Below are 19,843 nucleotides of genomic sequence, written 5' to 3'. Positions count from 1 at the left end.
GAACTTCAAACAGGTCATGATGATGTCTCTTGCTCTATAACTTGTTTTAAATCCATGTGAAAACACTGAGTCCAACTAAGATATAAAAATTTAAGATGACTGATACTTTTCTCGGGGTAGTGATCGTTGTCATCTGAAGAGAATGGGCTAGGGTGATTTAAATGTAATTGAGCTAGCCATTTGGACCATCAATTACAGTATGCTGGAATGTATTATTTAACTGTTACATAATGCATATGTATCAGCAGCAGAGTGAAGGTTCCAAAAATGGTTCATATAATATGGTGTAAAGCAATGTACAGAAATCTTTATAAGAAGCCCTTTATAAGGAAATAGTCACTGTATTATTCACTCAGGAACATTCACTATGTATTAATGATGCATGTAATCTGTGCAGGGCTTTTTTACGTTTTTGGACTACAAAACCAAGTTAGCTCTTCCATATTTTAATAATATGGTAGAATAAATATTCAATTACATCTTTCCTAGTATAGTACATCTAAAACTCAGGAAAAGTATTCAGGGACTTTTTTTTCTTTTTTTTGAGACAGGATCTCACTGTTGCCCAGGCTGGAGTGCAGTAGCACGAACACAGCTCACTGCATCCATGCACTCCTGGGCTCGAGTGATCCTCCAGCCTCAGCCTTCTGAGTAAGTGGGACTACAGGTGCTTACCACTATGCCGAGCTAATTTTTGTTTTTTTGTTTTTTTTTGTAGAGACAGGGTCTTGGCATGTTGCTTAGGCTGGTCTCCAACTTCTGTGCTCAAGTGATCTTCCCACATTGGCCCCAAAAAACTGCAAGGATTACAGATATTGCAACCATGCCCGACCTTAAGGGACTTTTTAGTGCGTGGTTGAGTTGTTGGGATACCAAGAGAATTTCTCTGAGAAAGTTCAAATCTATAAGCCTAGGCAGGTACCTGCATTTTCAAGAGTGAGCAACCAACCTCATCTAGCCTGGAGGTATTTTTTAATAAGCTCAGGGCCTTGGTTCAGTGGGATGAGTGAGGATTCTGCGTAAAACAGAACCCCTGAGATACCATCTACAGTACTTTAACTATATGGGAAAAACAAAACCTACACACAGTGAGATAAAGGACATATTTGGCTTTCTCAACCTGAGTAATAGATGAGACAAGAGAATAAATAAATAACTACACTTCTGTATATGAGTTACTGACATCCTCATAGGATTTACACCTGTAATTCATATTACCCGTACAGCCCAAATTTTAAATGTGGAAGTGACAAATTTAAATCTTCTTTGGATCAAGGAGCTTCTCCCTCAAGCCTCAAAGAATTCACAGAGATAAAAGCTCAAGCAATGTGACCTCTAAATGGAAAATTCATCAACTACATGGGGAAAAAATTGACATGAAAACAGAAGGGCAGCAGGCACATCAATGGAATTAAATTCACAATTTTGGAATTATTAGATATAGGATACTGTATATGTATAAAGAATATTTTTGAAGTGTTTAAATCAAAAGGGACTATCAGAATTAACCAGGCAGATTTGAAAAGGAACTTCACAAAATGAAACTTTTAAGCCAGGCATGGTAGCACACACCTGTAGGCCCAGCTACTTGGGAAGCTGAGGTAGGAGGATCGTTTGAGGCCAGACTGGGCCACTTGGCGAGACCCACCCCCACCTCCCCATGCAGACAAAAAAAAGAAAGAAAAGAAAAGAAATGTATAATAATCTAAGTGAATAATGCAGTGAATAGATTAAATAGCAGATTAGTCATGATTGAAGATAGCATAAGTGAAATACAGAATTGAGCAAGTTACACAGAATGCAGCCCAGAGAGAGAAGGTTATGGGAGTCTGAAGGAGAGAGTAACCATTAAGGTGATGTGAGAATGTGTGATGTATGCTTCATTAGGACTTTGATTTTTTTCTTGTAAATTTGTTTATTTGTAGATTCTGGATATCAGCCCTTTGTCAGATGAGTAGATTGCAAAAATTTTCTCCCATTCTGTAGGTTGCCTGTCCACTCTGATGATAGTTTCTTCTGCTGTGCAGAAGCTCTTTAGTTTAGTTAGATCCCATTTGTCAATTTGGCTTTTGTTGCCATTGCTTTTGGTGTTTTAGTCATGAAGGCCTTGCCCATGCCTATGTCCCGAATGGTATTGCCTTGGTTTTCTTCTAGGGTTTTTATGGTTTTAGGCCTAGCATTTAAGTCTTTAATCCATCTTGAATTAATTTTTGTATAAGGTGTAAGGAAAGGATCCAGTTTCAGCTTTCTACATTTGGCTAGCCAGTTTTCCCAGCACCATTTATTAAATAGGGAATCCTTTCCCCATTTCTTGTTTTTGTCAGGTTTGTCAAAGGACTTTGAAAAAAGGAACTAGAGAAAGAAAGGCAGTTTTCAGAGAGTATAGCTGAAAATTCTGAGGAATTACACGTTACAACTGCAGGTTTAAGAATTCCTAGAAAGAAATTTTTTAAATTCTAAAAAATTATAAATGTTTCAAATTTTTTATCCTACAGGATAAAAAAAGTCAAATAGAAAAATATCCAGAGAAAAATAGACTGCCCAAATACCTGATTTCTTACCAGAAACAATGCAAGCTAGAAGACAGTGGAATGACACTTTTGAAGTGAGCTTACTGTAGAACTCTGTACCCAGTGCAATCATTTTTTAAGAAAAGTAAAAAGTTATTTTCTGAAGACTTTCAAGAGCCAAAAGACTCTCTGAAAGATCTTTTCATATTTGTAGAATAAATGCCCAGATATTTATGAAATGTTCTTCAGAAAGAAATCAATGATCCAAGAAGGAAGTATGAGCTACAAAAAGAAACAGAGCAAAGAATGTACACTTGACCCTTGAACAACTCAGGAATTAGGCATGTTGACTCCATTCCATGCAGCTGAAAATCTGCATATATCTTTTAACTTCTCCCAAACTTAACTACTAATAGCTTGCTGTTGACTGGAAGCCTTATTGATAAAAATAACCAATTAATGCATATTTTGTATGTTACATGTATTATATACTATATTCTTACAATTAAACAAGCTAGAGAAAGGAAAATGTTATTAAGAGAATCATAAAGGAAAATTATTTTGGTATTCATTAAGTGGAAATGGATCATCATAAAGGTCTGCATCCTCATTGCCTTCATATTGAATAGGCTGAGGAGGAAGAGGAAGGGTTGGTCTTGCAGTCTCAGGGGTGAGAGGGGTGGAAGAAAATCCATATATAAGTGGACCCAAGAAGTTCTGTGCTGTTCAGGGGTCAATTGTATTTGTAAATCTAGACAAACACTGTTCAAATTAGTAACTAATTAATTTCTAGGGTTAAAAAATACAGGGTATCACTATAATCACAAGAAGCTTGTACATGGGTATAAAAGATGAGTAATCAGAGTTAAATCAGTCTAAAGTCTGTATTGTTTGGAAAAAGACGACTGATAACGTTAGACTTTGTTGTCAGGTATTTGTGATTAAATACCTAAGATTGCCACTAAATAACAGAATACATAACAACCAAGCTGGTATAGGGGAAAAGGTTACAGAAATGAACATGAATATATCAATAAACACAGTTACTATAAATGGTCTTACTCTCTAGTTAAAGACTCACTGAAAGTCTAGTTTCAAAAAAGACCAAGTTAGAATAAGAGATATAACTAATATGAACATAGAGTATTTGAAAGTAAAAAATATATGTATACAAATTAGTCACTAAATATCTTTTTTTAACTGCAAGAGCCAGTGTTACTACATATTTATAAATGGTGTGTTTCATTAGAAAGATTAATAATTCCATTCTAAGTAAAACAAAATTGATAAAACTACAAAGCATATTAACAAACCAACAGTAAAATAAGCTTGATATGATGGACACATAAAGAATAATTGGAGAATATACATCATTTTCAAACACATGGAACATTTATTAACATTGATCACAAACTTGGCCATTGGGTAAATCTCACAAAATCCAAAGAATTGGTTCATAGAAGTAATATTATTTTATCGCAAGTTAATCAGATTATTATTCATATCAAAAGATAACTAATTACCCACATGTATTTAAAAATATCAAAACATACTTACAAGTAACCCATGGGCCAAATAATAAACCAGAGCTGAATTTCAAAATAGAGGCCCTTGTGGTTCAGTAGCACTGGGCATTAATTAATAATAGATACAATGAACTGTAAGAACAGTAGTCTCATTAAAGGAATTACACATTGGAATAAAAATAACTTATGAAGCCCAATGAAGGATTATAGGTAATAATTGCTAGGTTTGGGGGAAAATTAATAGTTGAGCTTGGAGTTTCCAAAATAAATAAGTTTTCTTTTAAAAATTGATCGTAGTTTACAATTGATTATAGTTTACAATAATCTATTGTATATCTCAAATTATCGAAAAGAATAATTCAAATGTTTCTAACATAAAGAAAAGACAAATATTTAAGGTGATAGATGTCCCAATTACATTGAATTGATCTTTACAAATTATGTGAATGTATTAAATTATCACATGTACACTGAAAATGTGTACATCTCTTATGTATCGATCTTTAAAATTTTTGAAAAGTGTTTTAAATTGATCATTTTTTGATGATTAAAATGATATAACCAAATGCCAGAATGGGAAGATAATTACGAGTACATTAAAATTAAAGATAGTCTGTAATCCCATTGGTTTGGGAGGCTAAGATGTAAGATTCACTTGAGGCCAGAAGTTGGAGATTAGCCTGAGTAACATAGTGAGACCCTATCTCTACAAGAAAATTTAAAAATTAGCCTACTGTGGTGGTGCACACCTGTAGAGCCCGTCTCTTAAAAAAAAAATGAAATTGTGTATGACAACCCAAAATTGATCTAAATAAGATTGTATGTTCCAAATATCAAATTTGGAAACATCTGTGACAGATATGACAGGAAAGAAATTAAGAAATTTGGGCAAAGGGCATTGAAGAGGTTATTTACAAAGCAAGAAGTGGAAATAGCTAATAAATATTTGAAACATGTTCAACATCAAATATAATGGGCAGGAGGAGGGAAACAATGAGATAACAATTTTCATGTAGAATTGTCAAGGATGAAAGAGATTGAAAAATTCATATGCAGGGTTGTGTGTACACAGGGTTTATCCAGGTATTTTCTCCATACGTCATCCAGCTTGGCTGATGGCCTTTTTGTTTGCCATGCACAAAATTTAATTTTTTATAGTACTATTTTCTTGTTAAAAATTTTTGGTTGATACATACGAATTGTACATATTTATGGGTTATATATGGTGTTTCAATATATGCATGCAACGTATAATGATCAAATAAGGGTAACTAGGTTACCCATTGCCTTCAATATTTATCTTCTTTCTGTGGGTAATATTCCAAATCTTCTCTTCTAGCTATTTTGAAATATACAATAAGCTATGTTAACTATTATCATTCTATTGTGCTATTGAACACTAGACCTTATTCCTTCTATCTAACTGTATTTTTGTACCTATTACCCAACGCCTCCTCATCCCCCACACTGTCCTACCCTTCCCAGCTTCTGTTAACCATCATTCTACTCCACCTTCGTGATCAGCTTTTTTAGCTTTCACATATGGGTGAGAACATGCGATATTTGTCTTTCTGCTCCTGGCTGATGTCACTTAACATAATGACCTCCGGTTCCATCCATGCTGAGAATGTCAGGATTTAATTTTTTTTCTTTTTTTTTTTTTTTGAGACAGGGTCTTGCTCTGTCAGCCAGCCTGGAGTACAGTGGCATGATCATGGTTCACTGCAGCCTTGATCTCCCAGGCTTAAGTGATTCTCCCACCTCAGACTCCTGAGTATGTAGGACAACAGGTGCGCACCACCACACCTGGCTACTGGCTAATTTCTTTTTTATTTTTGTAGAGACGCAGTCTCCCCATCTTGCCTAGGCTGGCTTTGAACTCCTGGGCTCAAGTAATCCTCCTGACTTGGCCTCCCAAAGTGTTGGGATTACAGGCATGAGCCACTGCATCTGGCCAGGATTTCACTCTGTTTTATGGCTAATATTCCATTGTGTACATATACCACATTTTCTTATTCATTCATCTGTTGATGGACACTTATCTTGGCTATTGTGAATAGTGCTACAGTAAACATAAGTGTGCAGATATCTTTTCAATAGGCGGACTTCCTTTATTCTGGACATATACCCAGCCATGGGATTGCTGGATGATAAGATAGATCTATTTTTAGGTTTTACAGGACCCGCCATACTGTTTTCTATAGTGGCTATACTAATTTACATTCCCACCAGCAGTGTTCTCTTCTCACTGCACTCTCTGATCCGATCATTTCTTTGATCCGTTTTTTACAGCATTTGTTATTTTCTGTCTTTTTGATAATAGTCAACCAGGGTAAGATACCTCATGGTGGCTCCCATTTGCATTTCCCAGATGATTAGTGATGTTGAGCGTTTTCACATACCCGTAGTCCAATTATATGTCTTCTTTTGTGAAATGTGTATTCAAATCATTTGTCCATTTTAAAATTGGATTACTTGGCTTTTTGCTATTTAGTTACTTATACATTCAGTTTATTAATCCCTGGTCAGACAGAGAGTTTGCCAGTATTTTCTCTCGTTATGTGAGTTGTCTTTTCACTCTGTTAATTGATTCCTTTGCTTTGCAGAAGGTTTTTAGCTTTATATAATCACATGTATTTATTTTTGCTTTTGTTGCCTGAGCTTTTGAGGTGTTACTCAAAAAAATCTCTGCTGAGACCAATGTCCCAAAGCATTTCTTCAATATTGTTCCTTCTAGTAGTTTCATAGTTTCAGATCTTACGTTTTAATTTGATTCCCATATAGGGTGCAAGGTGGACGGGGGTGGGGGGTAATAGTTTCATTCTTTTATATATGGATATCCAGATTTCCCAGCATTATTTATGGAAGAGCCTATTCTTTCCCTAGTATATGTTCTTGACACCTTTGTCAGAAGTCAGTTGGCTGTATATGCATAGATTTATTTCTGTGTTCTCTATTCTGTTCTATTGGTCTGTGTGTCTGTTTTTATGCTAGTACCATGCTGTTTTGGTTTCTACAACTTTTAGTATATTTTTAAGTCTGCAGCTTTGTTATTTTGCTTGGGATTGTTTTGGCTATTTGGAATCTTTTGTGGTTTCATATGAATTTTAGGACTTTTTTTCCATTTCTGTGAAGGATGTCATTGGTGTTTTGATAGGGATTGCATTGAATCTGTAGGTTGCTGTGGGTAGTATGAACATTTTAACAATACTAATTCTTTCAGTCCAGGAGCATGGAACGTCTTTTCATTTGTTTGTGTTTTCTTCAATTTCTTTGATCCGTTTTTTATAGTTTTCATTGTGTAGTAATTGTTTCAATCTTGCAACTTTTATGAGTTTTGGTTATATTACTTTTTTGTGCTGTTAACAATTTGACAACATACTCTCTACTCTTTGATCCAGTAATTCTACTTCTAGGAATTCATCCCAAGGCATAAAATGGTATCTGTACTCAAGATTGTTCTTTGTATTGTTGTTAATATTAGTGAATAACTGAGCAAAGTTCCAGGAAAAGAGGACTTTTTAAAAAGCTTATGGTGTGTATATATATAGACAGATACACATGCACTACACAAACATTTATATATATCATTTAAGGAATTATGCCATACATTAATAACCATTAAAGTAATATATAGATTAATATTTAGAAAGATATACATAATATTACTAAGTGAAAAAAGCAGTATATATCTCTTTTATGTAAACTTGCACGTGTACCTATCAGTTGTAAGCAGTAACTTGATTATAGTTGCACAGAGAGTAGTGGTCTGAGGCAGCTGTGCTATAAAATTAAAAGCACTGAAATGGATTTGGGGGCTTGAGTTTTAGTCACTGTTTTGTTAACTGTGCTAATCTCGACATACCTTTTCATATCCCTGGTCCTCCTAGATGCCCTCCTCTCTAAAAATGAGAGAAGGGATGAGCATTTAACTTCATTAGCAATGACAGATAAACCATAATGACTGTCACACCCCCCTTCTGCAGGCATGGCAGACATTAGAGGTCAGTCTTGGTGTTCTTTCTCTGGGCTCAGTCACACTTTAGAATTCTTCTCAGCACACAGTTTTAGGCCACCGTTTCTAAGCAAATTGTGCTTTATACTGAAAACTTCTTTGCCATCCTTGAAAGAGGATCTTAGAAGTTCTTTCAGCTAAAAGATTTCTCTGATCAAGGCACAAAATTATTGTGACAAGAAATAACAGAGGATGCTTTTTCGGTAAATAATTTTTTGAATTTTCTAGTATCCACATTTCTTTTAAAAAGTAAAAAGGTAAAAACAAGTAAAATAAGTGTGGATAACATATTTTATTAAATAAAATATTTTAACATGTAGCTGGTATAAAACAATGATTAATAAGATATTTTACCTTTTCATTTTTGCATACAAAATCTTTGAAATCCAGTGTTTATTTAAAGCACATCACGTTTCTGCCAATAAATTGTTATTGGAAATACTTGATCTGTATTTAAATTTACAATTTAAAAAGCAGATTCTCACACCCATCTTAAGTTTTCTAATAATTGATTTGAGTATTAGTTCTTAAGCTTAAATAAAAAATTGAGATGAGGTTGCAGTAGTCACATTTCAAGTATCTGGTAGCACATATATCCAGTGACAACTATGTGGATCGGTAGAAGTTTGGGGGATATAGAAACGAAGGTTTTCTAACTTTTAGCTTTCAAGGAGATTGTCCAGTTGGGAAAGCAAGATATCAAAAATAAATATGTCAAGAATATAATCCTAAACAATCTAATTAAGTGCTAGAAGTTTGCCATGGACAAGACAAAGTGCTACTTGGGAAGGAAGTTCCAGAAACACCACAGCTGGGTACATTCTTCACCACTCTGAGTGGTGGCAGTGACGCGTTGGCTTTGTGAGAATGGTGTGTCTTACTTTAGAAAGTGTGTGTGTTCTGCCTGCAGGCACGGGACTCGCTGTGCTGGAGAAGTGGCAGCCGCTGCAAACAATTCGCACTGCACAGTCGGAATTGCTTTCAACGCCAAGATCGGAGGTATGGGAAACCAACTCACGTGGATGTAGAAATGCGCCAGTTAGCTCTTTGGCTGACTGGCTTTCAGAATCCTTTTTAAATGGAGGTTAAACGATTGGGCATATCTTTACCTAATAGTGTTCAACTATTGCTGGCCCCAACATGACCATGTTAGCATGCGCTGTTAAATATATTTAGTTAAAGACTTCTGAAGCAGTCACCCTAAAATATTGTAAACACTTTTCTTTTAAACAGACTTGAAAAAAATGTTATCTAGTAGTGAAGATGGGGGTCATTGACATTTGTACCAAAATGCTACAATTGGTGCCTGGGTTAGAAAGAACTAATAATATAAACATTAGGCCATAATATCTCTATGGAAAGGAGCATTTTGTAATTCTCTCAAAGTGGAAAATCCTGGTTTTGTTTTTGTTTTTTTTTCCTTTGGCTTAGGCTTTTAAAAAGTTCCTTTTAATTGTAATTAAAATGATATATGGCAAAAATCTCCTTTCGTAATCCCATAATATAGTGATACTGTTTCCATGAATGATTCAGATTATATCTGTATGCAGGTATGTATACGTACAAACTCAATTTTACATATACTTACTATAAGGACCCAGCCAAAGCAGTATAAATTTAAGCACTGATAAACGCAAACTCTTAACTTTCCCATTTGTAATCATCTTTGTAAGCAACAGCCACACACAAATGGGAAGAAAATATTGTAATAGATTCTATGGATCCTCATGATTTTGTCATTATGCCTGAAGGTATTCCCTAGGGGTCTCCTAAGGGCGTCATAAAGATGAATGAAGCTCCTGGAACCAGGTTGACCTCCTTGTTTCCAATGCACTATTTGTTTTCAAGTGAGAAATAGTGTTGGAACTAAAAAATAAAAATGACAATTCTTTCTAGGATAGGAATACAAATATAGAGATTCCCTAACATGAAATATTTAAGGTATACAATAATAGAACTAAGAAAAGGCTTTCTGAAACTACCTTGAATATTGGTCCATAGTGCATTTGACCTCTTTCTTTCCTTTTTCTCCCCCTGAATTCTTATAAGTATGATAGTTTGTTAAGCAGTAATTAATTAATGGGGAGCATCTGCTATTTATTAAGCACAATGCATATGAAAGAGCTAAAGAAAAGAGGCAAAGAAAAAAAATTCTTCATTCCCTGAAGAATGATGAGAGTTCTGGAGGCCCCTCATCATCCCAAGAGAATTAGATCAGGGGCTGCCAGGTCAGCCCTTCTCATGGTCCAGGATATAGTTTCTCGCATACACAGACACACAGCCCCAGGTTCTTACCAATACTCTCCAGCGCAAACCCAGAAGTCTTAATAATTTTTAAAAAATGAGAGGATGAACTTGTGAACTCACAGATAAACCAATGACCTAGCTTACAGAACCTTATTAAAAAAAAAAAAAAGAATATATGGCAACAAATCAAAAATGTTCTAAAACAAGAGCATTCTGAATAATAAATTTAACCCCCATACCCAAGGCATGAAGGCTTGGAGTTAAATGAGGAAAAAGCAGCCTTTTATCTTTAAACTTGACAAAGTAAAATTCTTTTTTTGTGAAATTTCTGTTAGAAAATGAACATCACCCTCTAAGTATGATTTACAAGCATTTTTTCGTGCTTGACATAGAAACTGAATTCAAGTGTTATGCCCTACTCTCCTGTTGGCATTTAGAACACTAGAGAGCTTATTTGGGGCAATTACTGTGTTTATTTCAGACCTCATTGTACCAATAAAATAGTTTGATTTTATGCTTTTCAACAGAAAGTAAGAGGATGGAGTCGTTCATCTTTCTTTGCTAAAAAACTTGCAGATGAATTTTGAATATTTAAATTAAATTAAACCAGTGTTAGGATGCAGTACATCGAGATCATTATGTAGGGTTTTTTACTCACACAAAACAAACCATGGACAAACTTTCCAATTTTCGTTACAAATTTTTGTTGTTGTTGTTGTTGAGATGGAGTCTCGCTCTGTGCCCCAGGCTGGAGTGCCGTGGCGCGATCTCGGCTCACTGCAAGCTCCGCCCCCTGGGTTCATGCCATTCTCCTGCCTCAGCCTCCCGAGTAGCTGGGAATATAGGCACCCGCCACTACGCCCGGCTAATTTTTTGTATTTTTAGTAGAGACGGGGTTTCACCGTGTTAGCCAGGATGGTCTGGATCTCCTGACCTCGTGATGCACCCGCCTCGGCCTCCCAAAGTGCTGGGATTATAGGCGTGAGCCACCGCGCCCGTCCCCAAAATTTTTAATGGAACTTGTTCACAGCTTTCATTCTCCGCCTCTCCTGTTAACACACATCTCCATTAAAAATTCAAAAGTCTAGAGGAAAGACAGTCAAGAGACATTAACAACCAAATGCAATGTCTTTAGAGATACATGGAGGGGAATGGAATGTTGGCTAGATGTTAGATGACAGTGGGAACTTATTTCCCTATTTTCTGTAAAAAAATTTAAAGGATGAAGGGTCACATCTGTCATGGAATTTAAAATGGTTCAACCTAATATTTATATTTTTGGATTAAGAAAATGAGACAGGCTGGGCGCGGTGGCTCACGCTTGTAATCCCAGCACTTTGGGAGGCCGAGGCGGACGAATCACGAGGTCAGGAGATTGAGACCACGGTGAAACCCCGTCTCTACTAAAAATATAAAAAATTAGCCGGGCGTGGTGGCGGGCGCCTGTAGTCCCAGCTACTCGGAGAGGCTGAGGCAGGAGAATGGCGTGAACCCAGGAGGCGGAGCTTGCAGTGAGCCGAGATTGCGCCACTGCACTCCAGCCTGGGCGACAGAGCGAGACTCTGTCTCAAAAAAAAAGAAAACGAGACAAAATGTTAACAGTTATTGAGTAGTGCCCATGTATATATATATATGTTCATTCTTCATTCTATTTTTCTTTGTTTGCAAGTTTTATAGTTAAAAGTTAAACTTTTTTAATACACAAAGAAGATACAGTTCCTTCAATAATATTTTTATTTCTACCAGTATTCCCACCTCAGTTCACATAGTCTCTGTCTAAACCTGTTTGATGTGGGGTTTTATTATTTAATGCCCGTTTGTCGATAACCAGTAAAAACTTAAAATCCTACTGATGACAAGGTTTTCCTAAGGATTAAATTTGGCCTGTAAAAATATAATTTTTAAATGATACAGTGTTTCAGTGATGGTGTTTAATTTAAGCTGAAGGAGAGATATGTTTACTTAACAATTAGATGCTTGGTTGTGGTTGTTTTTATGAGCCTCCAAAATAAAAGGAAAGCCTGACATTTGGCATAGAATTTATTTCTGAGTATCTTAATGTCTCTTTTTGCAAAATAGGGTTAATAGTAAATTCCTATCTGTTTGATAGAAATATACTTAAATGAAGATTAATAACTAAACATTGCTAAAACCCTTTGAGAATTATTTGAAATGTTACATCCACAGAGATTATTCTTATTTATTATTTGACATAAATAACTTAGCAAAAAAAGAAACATTAAGTTCACATCAATCTTATTAGGGGCTAATATTAAATATGGAGGACACGAGACCATCCTACCTTGGCAGCTTTCCAAATAGTATATGACTGCTAAGGTTAGATAGAATGTTTTATATCAATTATGAACACAAGTTATTCAATAAAGAGTTTAAGGGAGATGGATTGCTTGAAGGTCTCTTTGTCAAGTACTCACTCAAGAGAGGGATGAGAAGGGGGAGACTGTGGAAGCTGTTATAAGGAAAGGAACCTTAGAAAAAGAAAATGATGGATTAAAAAAATCAAAGTTTTGCTCTTTTATATACAATATGACATCCTTTCTGCCCAAGATACTGCCTGCAAAGTATACGTTATCCTTTTGCTGGGGGAAGATATGCTCACTTAAGTGTTGATTAAAAACGTATTCTTCCCCCCGAGAATCCCGCAACTCTGTTCTTTGAGTGTTGTGTAGTGAAGCCCTGTAATGAGCTAGTTCTCCTTTCTGTGTTGAAGGAGTGCGAATGCTGGATGGAGATGTCACGGACATGGTTGAAGCAAAATCAGTTAGCTTCAACCCCCAGCACGTGCACATTTACAGCGCCAGCTGGGGCCCAGATGATGATGGCAAGACTGTGGATGGACCAGCCCCCCTCACTCGGCAAGCCTTTGAAAACGGTGTTAGAATGGTAGGTTTTAAAAGCATGGAGGCTTATACTGTGTGGATGGGTGATGATTCTCATATGAAGAATCTATGGGTTTCCAGCTGCAGTCTAGAGAACTGGATGGAGCTCTTAGGCTGAGCCGGCAGGTAGGCTAATGGAAAGGGGTGGTGAACATTTGGGATTGTGAGTTATTTCTGTTCTGCCAGTGAGCTAAGAGCTAGAGAGTTTCTTCTAAAGAGAACAGAGGTATGTTACAGTGCTTAAATTCTTTCAAGGAAAATATATTAATACGTTAATCTTGCATTCGGAGAAATAAATTCTTAGGACTGTGAAATTGAGTGAAGATATTTAACACTCTCTAGGTAACGTAAATAGATTGCCTAGTGATGCCCCTTGGGGCATCTCCCTTTTTTAATACTTTCCCTAGTTTCTCTCACCTCTGTCCCAGGACAATATTATTTGTGTTCCAGCTCCTGGTCGCTACAACCAAGTAGCTTAATGCATCGTTCTTTTCCTTAATTACACCAAAAAATTGATTGACCACTCTCCCCCAAAAAACTAACCATATAATCTAATGTAATAAAATGTCTATTTCAAATTACAGATCTTAAGAAACCCTGTCTTATTTAAATTAAATTTTAAAAGTAAGGATACTAATCTTTGTAATCATGAAAGGAGGAGAGCTCCACTGGAAGTAATGTCTTTTTCTTATTCGTGAATGGACCTTTGGGTGATTTAAAGCATACAGTTAGTCTTGTTCATTTAAGGCCTTTATTGATCTGGCCCTAACCTCCCTTTTCTTCCTCCTCTCTTTTACTCCTTATAATGTGGACATGCTCCACTCCTATCCATCAGCACAGAATGCTTCCCTTGTTCCTCCTGCATAGCTCCCGTGCCTCATCCCCAAGTCCTCCCACTGTAAGCCAAATCCTGTTTGACCATCAAGCCCCAGCTAAAAAAGGTTTACCTCTTCCCAGAAGCCTTCTCACTGCCCAAACTAGAATTAACTATAAACAGCCCCTACCTATGCTTTATATTCTTACAGTGTTACATAGAATTCTTATCATATTGTGCTTTCTATCAGAGTTAGTTCTGGGTATATCTTCCTTACTAAATTGCGAGTTCCTAGAGAGCGGCACTTGTGCTCCACACATCTTCATGGGCTTTGCAAAACCTAGACAGTGCATTGAATTCTAGTGAGTATTCAATAAAAGTTGTTGAATCAAATTTAATTAACTACAAATGATGCTTACCACAGGGTTGTTAAATATCCAGCTCAGATACCTACAGTGGCATTGTTGATTAATGTAATGTTGCAACTGGAGTAAAAATAATAATGATTTGCCCACATCTTCATGGGATTTTTGTTAGGTTTTAATAGAAGACTGAGCTAAGCTGTCTTCTAATTATTCAGAAACAGACTGGAGGATAAAATTATATACTTATTTTATAGGTACTTCCTAGCTGAATTGATAGTTCAGGTTTGGTTAAAACATTCACTTTTTTTTAGCTCTTTGTCAATTTTCAGCTTCCTGTATTAGAGTCTTTTAAACCGTAGGATAATGTTTTAACTCATTGTCTAGAAGTTTTCTTTCAAGGTGTCTTAACAGCAAATGAATATAGTTCTATGTAATCTGGTGATTTCATTACTGAAGCCACAGACTGCAAATTGCTATGATCTCTATGTTTTCAATAGAATGATCATTCAAATTAAGTAAACCAAGCACTGTTCATATTTAATCATAAAATTGTATGTACATGGCTCTTATAGTAAAGAGCAATCTGGACTTTCTCATTAATCTGAAAATACTTAAATTAGTAATACACATAACTTCATGACTGCGCATGTATATATAAAGAATGCCCCATATTCAATAGCTGGTTTTACTAACAGACTAGTAGGCATGTCACTGAAGCAGAACACATGAACCAACAATTTTAAAATTTATTTTTGCTGGGGAGTCTTTCATTCCGTGTAAATATTAACTGGAAGCTTAGTGTGTAAAAAATTAAAAATGTGGTACTTTGGTTAAAAGAAGAGTAAAAAGGGGTTAAGATTAGAAACAAAATCTCCTGAGAAAATTATTCCAACACATTAGGAAGATTATATTTAGAAATAATTTGGAGGAAATTTACTTTATATTCATTATTAATTATGAAAGTAACCTATGCTTATTGGTATAGATTATACACAAATGAGTGTAAAGATGCACTTAATAGATTTCCCCACCCAACTGGGTAACCACTGTTAAGAGTGTAAGCTACATGTTTCCATACTCTTGTGCATATTAACATGCAAACAGAGATTATATACCTCTGCACATTACTATTTGCACCTAACGGTCTACCCTAGGCATCTTTCTGGGGCAACCCTTAAGAATAGAACTCATTTATTTTATTTGTTTCAAAATTTTTAGAGTATAGAGATACCATAATTAATTCAACATTCCATTGAAGATCTTCCAAGGTTTTACTTAGGGAAAAAAAAGGAATTCAGTTTTAAATCAAACCACTTGCTTTTAGAGTTGAGGTAGTAACAAAAGAAATAACTATCAATAAGAACAAATTGTTTTTTGGCTCATAGCATTGCACATCTAAATATGGAAAAACCGTGGTGATGCATTTAAATGTGATGAGGTCAAGAAGATAGCGTTTTCATGTGTTTAATACAAATAGGCTTTCAGGTTAGGCTAGGATTGAGTCCAATATTTGCCATTTACTTCTCTCTAACCTTATGTAGATCAAATTACCTCTCTACTTCCATTTTCTCATCTAAGGTAGGACACTAATAGTACTCACAGAGCTGTTATAAATGCAAAATGAGATGATAATGCATATAAAGCAACTACTATAATACCTGAAATATAATAAATTTTATTTTTCAGAGAAAAGATCATGTCCTCCTATAAAACTATTTAAATGTGTCCTCAGTCCATCATCCTTCTCTGCTATACCATTTCCACACTGCCTAGTTCCTGATCATTAAGCTACCTGTTGGGGTAGATTAAAAATAATATGATGCAGGCCAGGTATGGTGGCTCATGCCTGCAATCCCAACACTTTGCGAGGCCAAGGAGGGCGGATCACCTGAGGTCAAGAGTTCCAGATCAGCCTGGCCAACATGGCAAAATCCCATGTCTACTAAAAATACAAAAGTTAGCCGGGTGTGGTGGCGGGTGCCTGTAATCCCAGCTACTCAAGAGGCTGAGGCAGGAGAATCACTTGAACCCAGGGGGTGGAGGTTGCAGTGAGCCAAGATCATGCCACTGCACTCCAGCCTGGGCAACAGAGTAAGACTCTGTCTCAATAAAATAATAATAATAATAATTAATAATATGATGCAAGTCAGTGTAGCCTTCCTGAGCTCTAGTGTCATTTATTTTGTTCTTCCTATGTCTGTACAAACCTTCAATTTCACTTGCCTTTAAAAGCGTATCTTCAATTTCAGTGAGATAGCCTCTGGATATATAAATTCAGTCTAGTTATCTGTGTTTGTAGTCCTGAATTTTGTTTGTATTTTCCCAAAGGATGTTCCTCTAAATATCTATTAATATATAATTTAATATTTTAAGCAGTATATTTCTCTTTTCCAGGTTAAATAAATCTTTTTTATGAGGCATCAAGTGAGACAGGAAATTTTATATTCTTTGATAGTATTATCATTTGCATTTTTGTGTCACACACATTGTCAAAGATAAAGAAAATAATTGAATTAAAAACAATACAATATTAGATTATAGGGTACAACAAAGAAATAAATAAGTGATTTATTGGCTTAATTACTTAGGGGATGAAGAAATAAATGACTGATAAAATAATTCCTTCAATTAGCTGGCTGAAAACCTATGCAGCAGCCTAAAGTCATTCTGGCCTATTGGGGTTTATCATCTACGAAAATGTAGGGATTGGAATTTATTTATTCATCATATTAAGCTTAGCAAGCTCCCACTTTCTATATACTGTAGATAAAGGGGTGAAAAAGACATCTGCATCTTCTATGTAATACATTAAAGTTCCTACATTCTAGCAACAAAACAGGAAACAAGGATAGAAACAATCAAGACTATTTCAGCTGAGGGTAAGTGTATGAATAAAAGTAAACTGATTTCTGCTGAGGGAAAGCACAGCTGCCTTAGTTAGGGAAGACAGAACATCCTCTTTGAGGAGGTGATGTTTGAACAGAGACATAAATGATAACAAGCCCATCATATGAAGAACTATTATATGCAGAAGGAACAGAAAGAGCAAAGAACCCCAGGTGGGGAAAGATTTAGGTGTATTTCCAGAACACAATACTGATGTAGGTGTTGGGGGCAAGGTGGAACAGGAAGAGAGCCAAGGGAGATGTGTTGGAGGGGAAGGCAGGGGCCAGCTCAGCAAGGCTTTCTAAATCATGGTGGGCATATGAATTGTGTTCTGTTATAGGAAGCCATGAAAGACTAAACAGAATTGTGGCCTGACCTTACACAATTTTAAAACATCACTGCTGTGTAAACAGTAACTGTATGGGGTGAGAGATGAAGAGGCATGACTGGAAGATTGAAGTGGTCCAGGAGAGTGTTGGACCAGGGTGGCAGCAGCATCAAGACCATCAGAGAGTTCAGGCAGCAATAGATAAGCCGAAGTATCAAGAGAGATTTTCACAGAGGAAATAAATACATTTTGCTCAAGGCGTCCAAGTATTGATTGCATCCATTCTTTCTGCAAGCTAATGAAAAAATGTAGCAAATATTGAATTTCAAAATGCTCCCTACTTGTTTACTATAAGATAAGCATTTGGCTCAAAGAATGTAACACTGTTTTCAGAGACTTTAACAAAATCAGAATTGATTCAATTTATAGCCCTTTTAGAATTAATGTGGCAAAATTACATTAGAGAAACTATGTTAAACAAACCATGTCACAGTTGACAATGTGCTCTTTCTTCTAAGGAACTATAAAATTAAGTGCAAGAGTTAGAGTTGTATAATTTGGGCTGCATACAATTAATAGTAATAATAATAGCAACATGAATATTTAACATTTTATCCAGTTTATTATACTATAGTCATCTTCTGGGACTTAAATAACATTTAATCTTCATGATGATCTCAAAAGATAGGTACTGTTTCTCCCAATTTATAGGGAGAAAAAACAGAAATTCAGCCTAGCCAAAGAAGACAAAACATAGGCTTCAAAGAAATCTGGTAAATTCTGTTACATGTTGTCGTTTTGATTTTTTTTGGCACACCTGACCTTCCACCTTTGTCTGTGGCCACATACTCTAGTTTTTCTTCTGTTACTATGGTGAATTAATTGTTCGTCTTCCACCTAAGGCCACCTCCTCCATTTGTTCACTGGACCCTACCCCATGTCACCCCATCAAAGACCTGCCTCAAAAAAATTGTTTTATCATCAAAATTTCTCTCTCAACTCTATTATTACCATCAATATCCATTTGTACTGTTCGTCCTCCTGTCTTAAAAGAACAAGAGGAGACTCCCTCTTTGGTCTTTTTTAAAATAATCTCAACTTTATTTTAGATTCAGGGTTACATGTGCAGGTTTGTTACGTGGGTAAATTGTGTGATGCTGTGATAGTTTTTCAACCCATCCGCCCCTTCCTCTCTCCCCTCCCCACAATCTGCAGTGTCCGTTGTTCCCATCATTATGTCCATGAGTACCCAATGTTTAGCTCCCACTCATAAGTGAGAGCATGCAGTATTTGATTTTCTGTCCCTGTGTTAATTTGCTTAGGATAATGGCCTCCAACTGTATCCATGTTGCTGCAAAGGACATGGTTTTATTCTTTTTCATGGCCGTGTAGTATTCCATGGTGTATGTGTACCACATTTTCTTTATCCAATCCACCATTGATTGGGCACCTAGCTTGATTCCATGTCTTCACTATTGTGAATAGCGCTACAATGAACATATGAGTGCTTGTGTCTTTTTGGTAGAACAATTTATTTGCTTTTGGATATATACCCAGTGATGGAATTGCTAGCTTGGATGGTAGCTCTGTTTTAAGTTCTTTGAGAAGTCTCCAGACTGCTTTCCACAGATGGTATCCCATTGTGGTTTTGATTTACATTTCTCTGATGATTAGTGATGTGGAAATTTTTTTCATGTTTGTTGTCTGCATGTGTGTCCTCTATTGAGAAGTGTCTGTTCATGTCTTTTGCGCATTTGTTAATGGGGTTGTTTGTTTTTTGATTGTTGAATTATTTAAGTTCCTTATAGATCCTGGATATTAGACTTTCGTTGGATGTGTAGTTTGTGAATATGTTCTCCCATTCTGTAGGTTTATTGATAATTTCTTTTGCTGTGCAGAAGCTTTTTAGTTTAATTAGATTCAACTTGTCAACTTTTGTTTCTGTTACAGTTGCTTTTGAGAACCTGGTCACAAATTCTTTCCCAAGATCCATATCCAACATGGCATTTCCTAGATTTTCCTCTAGGATTCTTATAGCTTGAGGTCTTACATTTAAATCTTTAATCCACCCTGAGTTAATTTTTGTATATGGTGAAAGGTAGGGGTCCAGTTTCATTCTTCTGTATAAGGCTAGCCAGTTATCCCAGCACCATTTATTGAATAGGGAGTCCTTTCTCTATTACTTATCCCAGCACCATTTATTGAATAAGGAGTCCTTTCTCTATTGCTATTTTTTGGTTGACTTTGTTGAA

At 36.0% G+C, this 19,843-nt stretch overlaps 1 protein-coding gene across 3 annotated transcripts in view; it reads left to right on the top strand.

The window, feature by feature from the left end:
• PCSK5 (proprotein convertase subtilisin/kexin type 5) overlaps positions 1-19,843 on the top strand; it is a 464,720-nt gene that overhangs the window by 166,653 nt on the left and 278,224 nt on the right. For all 3 annotated transcript variants that reach the window (XM_030809749.1, XM_003267429.4, XM_003267428.4), the window contains exons 6-7: positions 8,962-9,050; positions 13,030-13,202. In XM_030809749.1, coding sequence (XP_030665609.1) covers positions 8,962-9,050; positions 13,030-13,202 — 262 coding nt within the window. The remainder of the gene's footprint in view (positions 1-8,961; positions 9,051-13,029; positions 13,203-19,843) is intronic.

The sequence above is a fragment of the Nomascus leucogenys genome, chromosome 1a, assembly GCF_006542625.1.
Source record: "Nomascus leucogenys isolate Asia chromosome 1a, Asia_NLE_v1, whole genome shotgun sequence".
Taxonomy (NCBI): domain Eukaryota; kingdom Metazoa; phylum Chordata; class Mammalia; order Primates; family Hylobatidae; genus Nomascus; species Nomascus leucogenys.
This window is presented reverse-complemented; position numbering and strand designations above follow the sequence as displayed.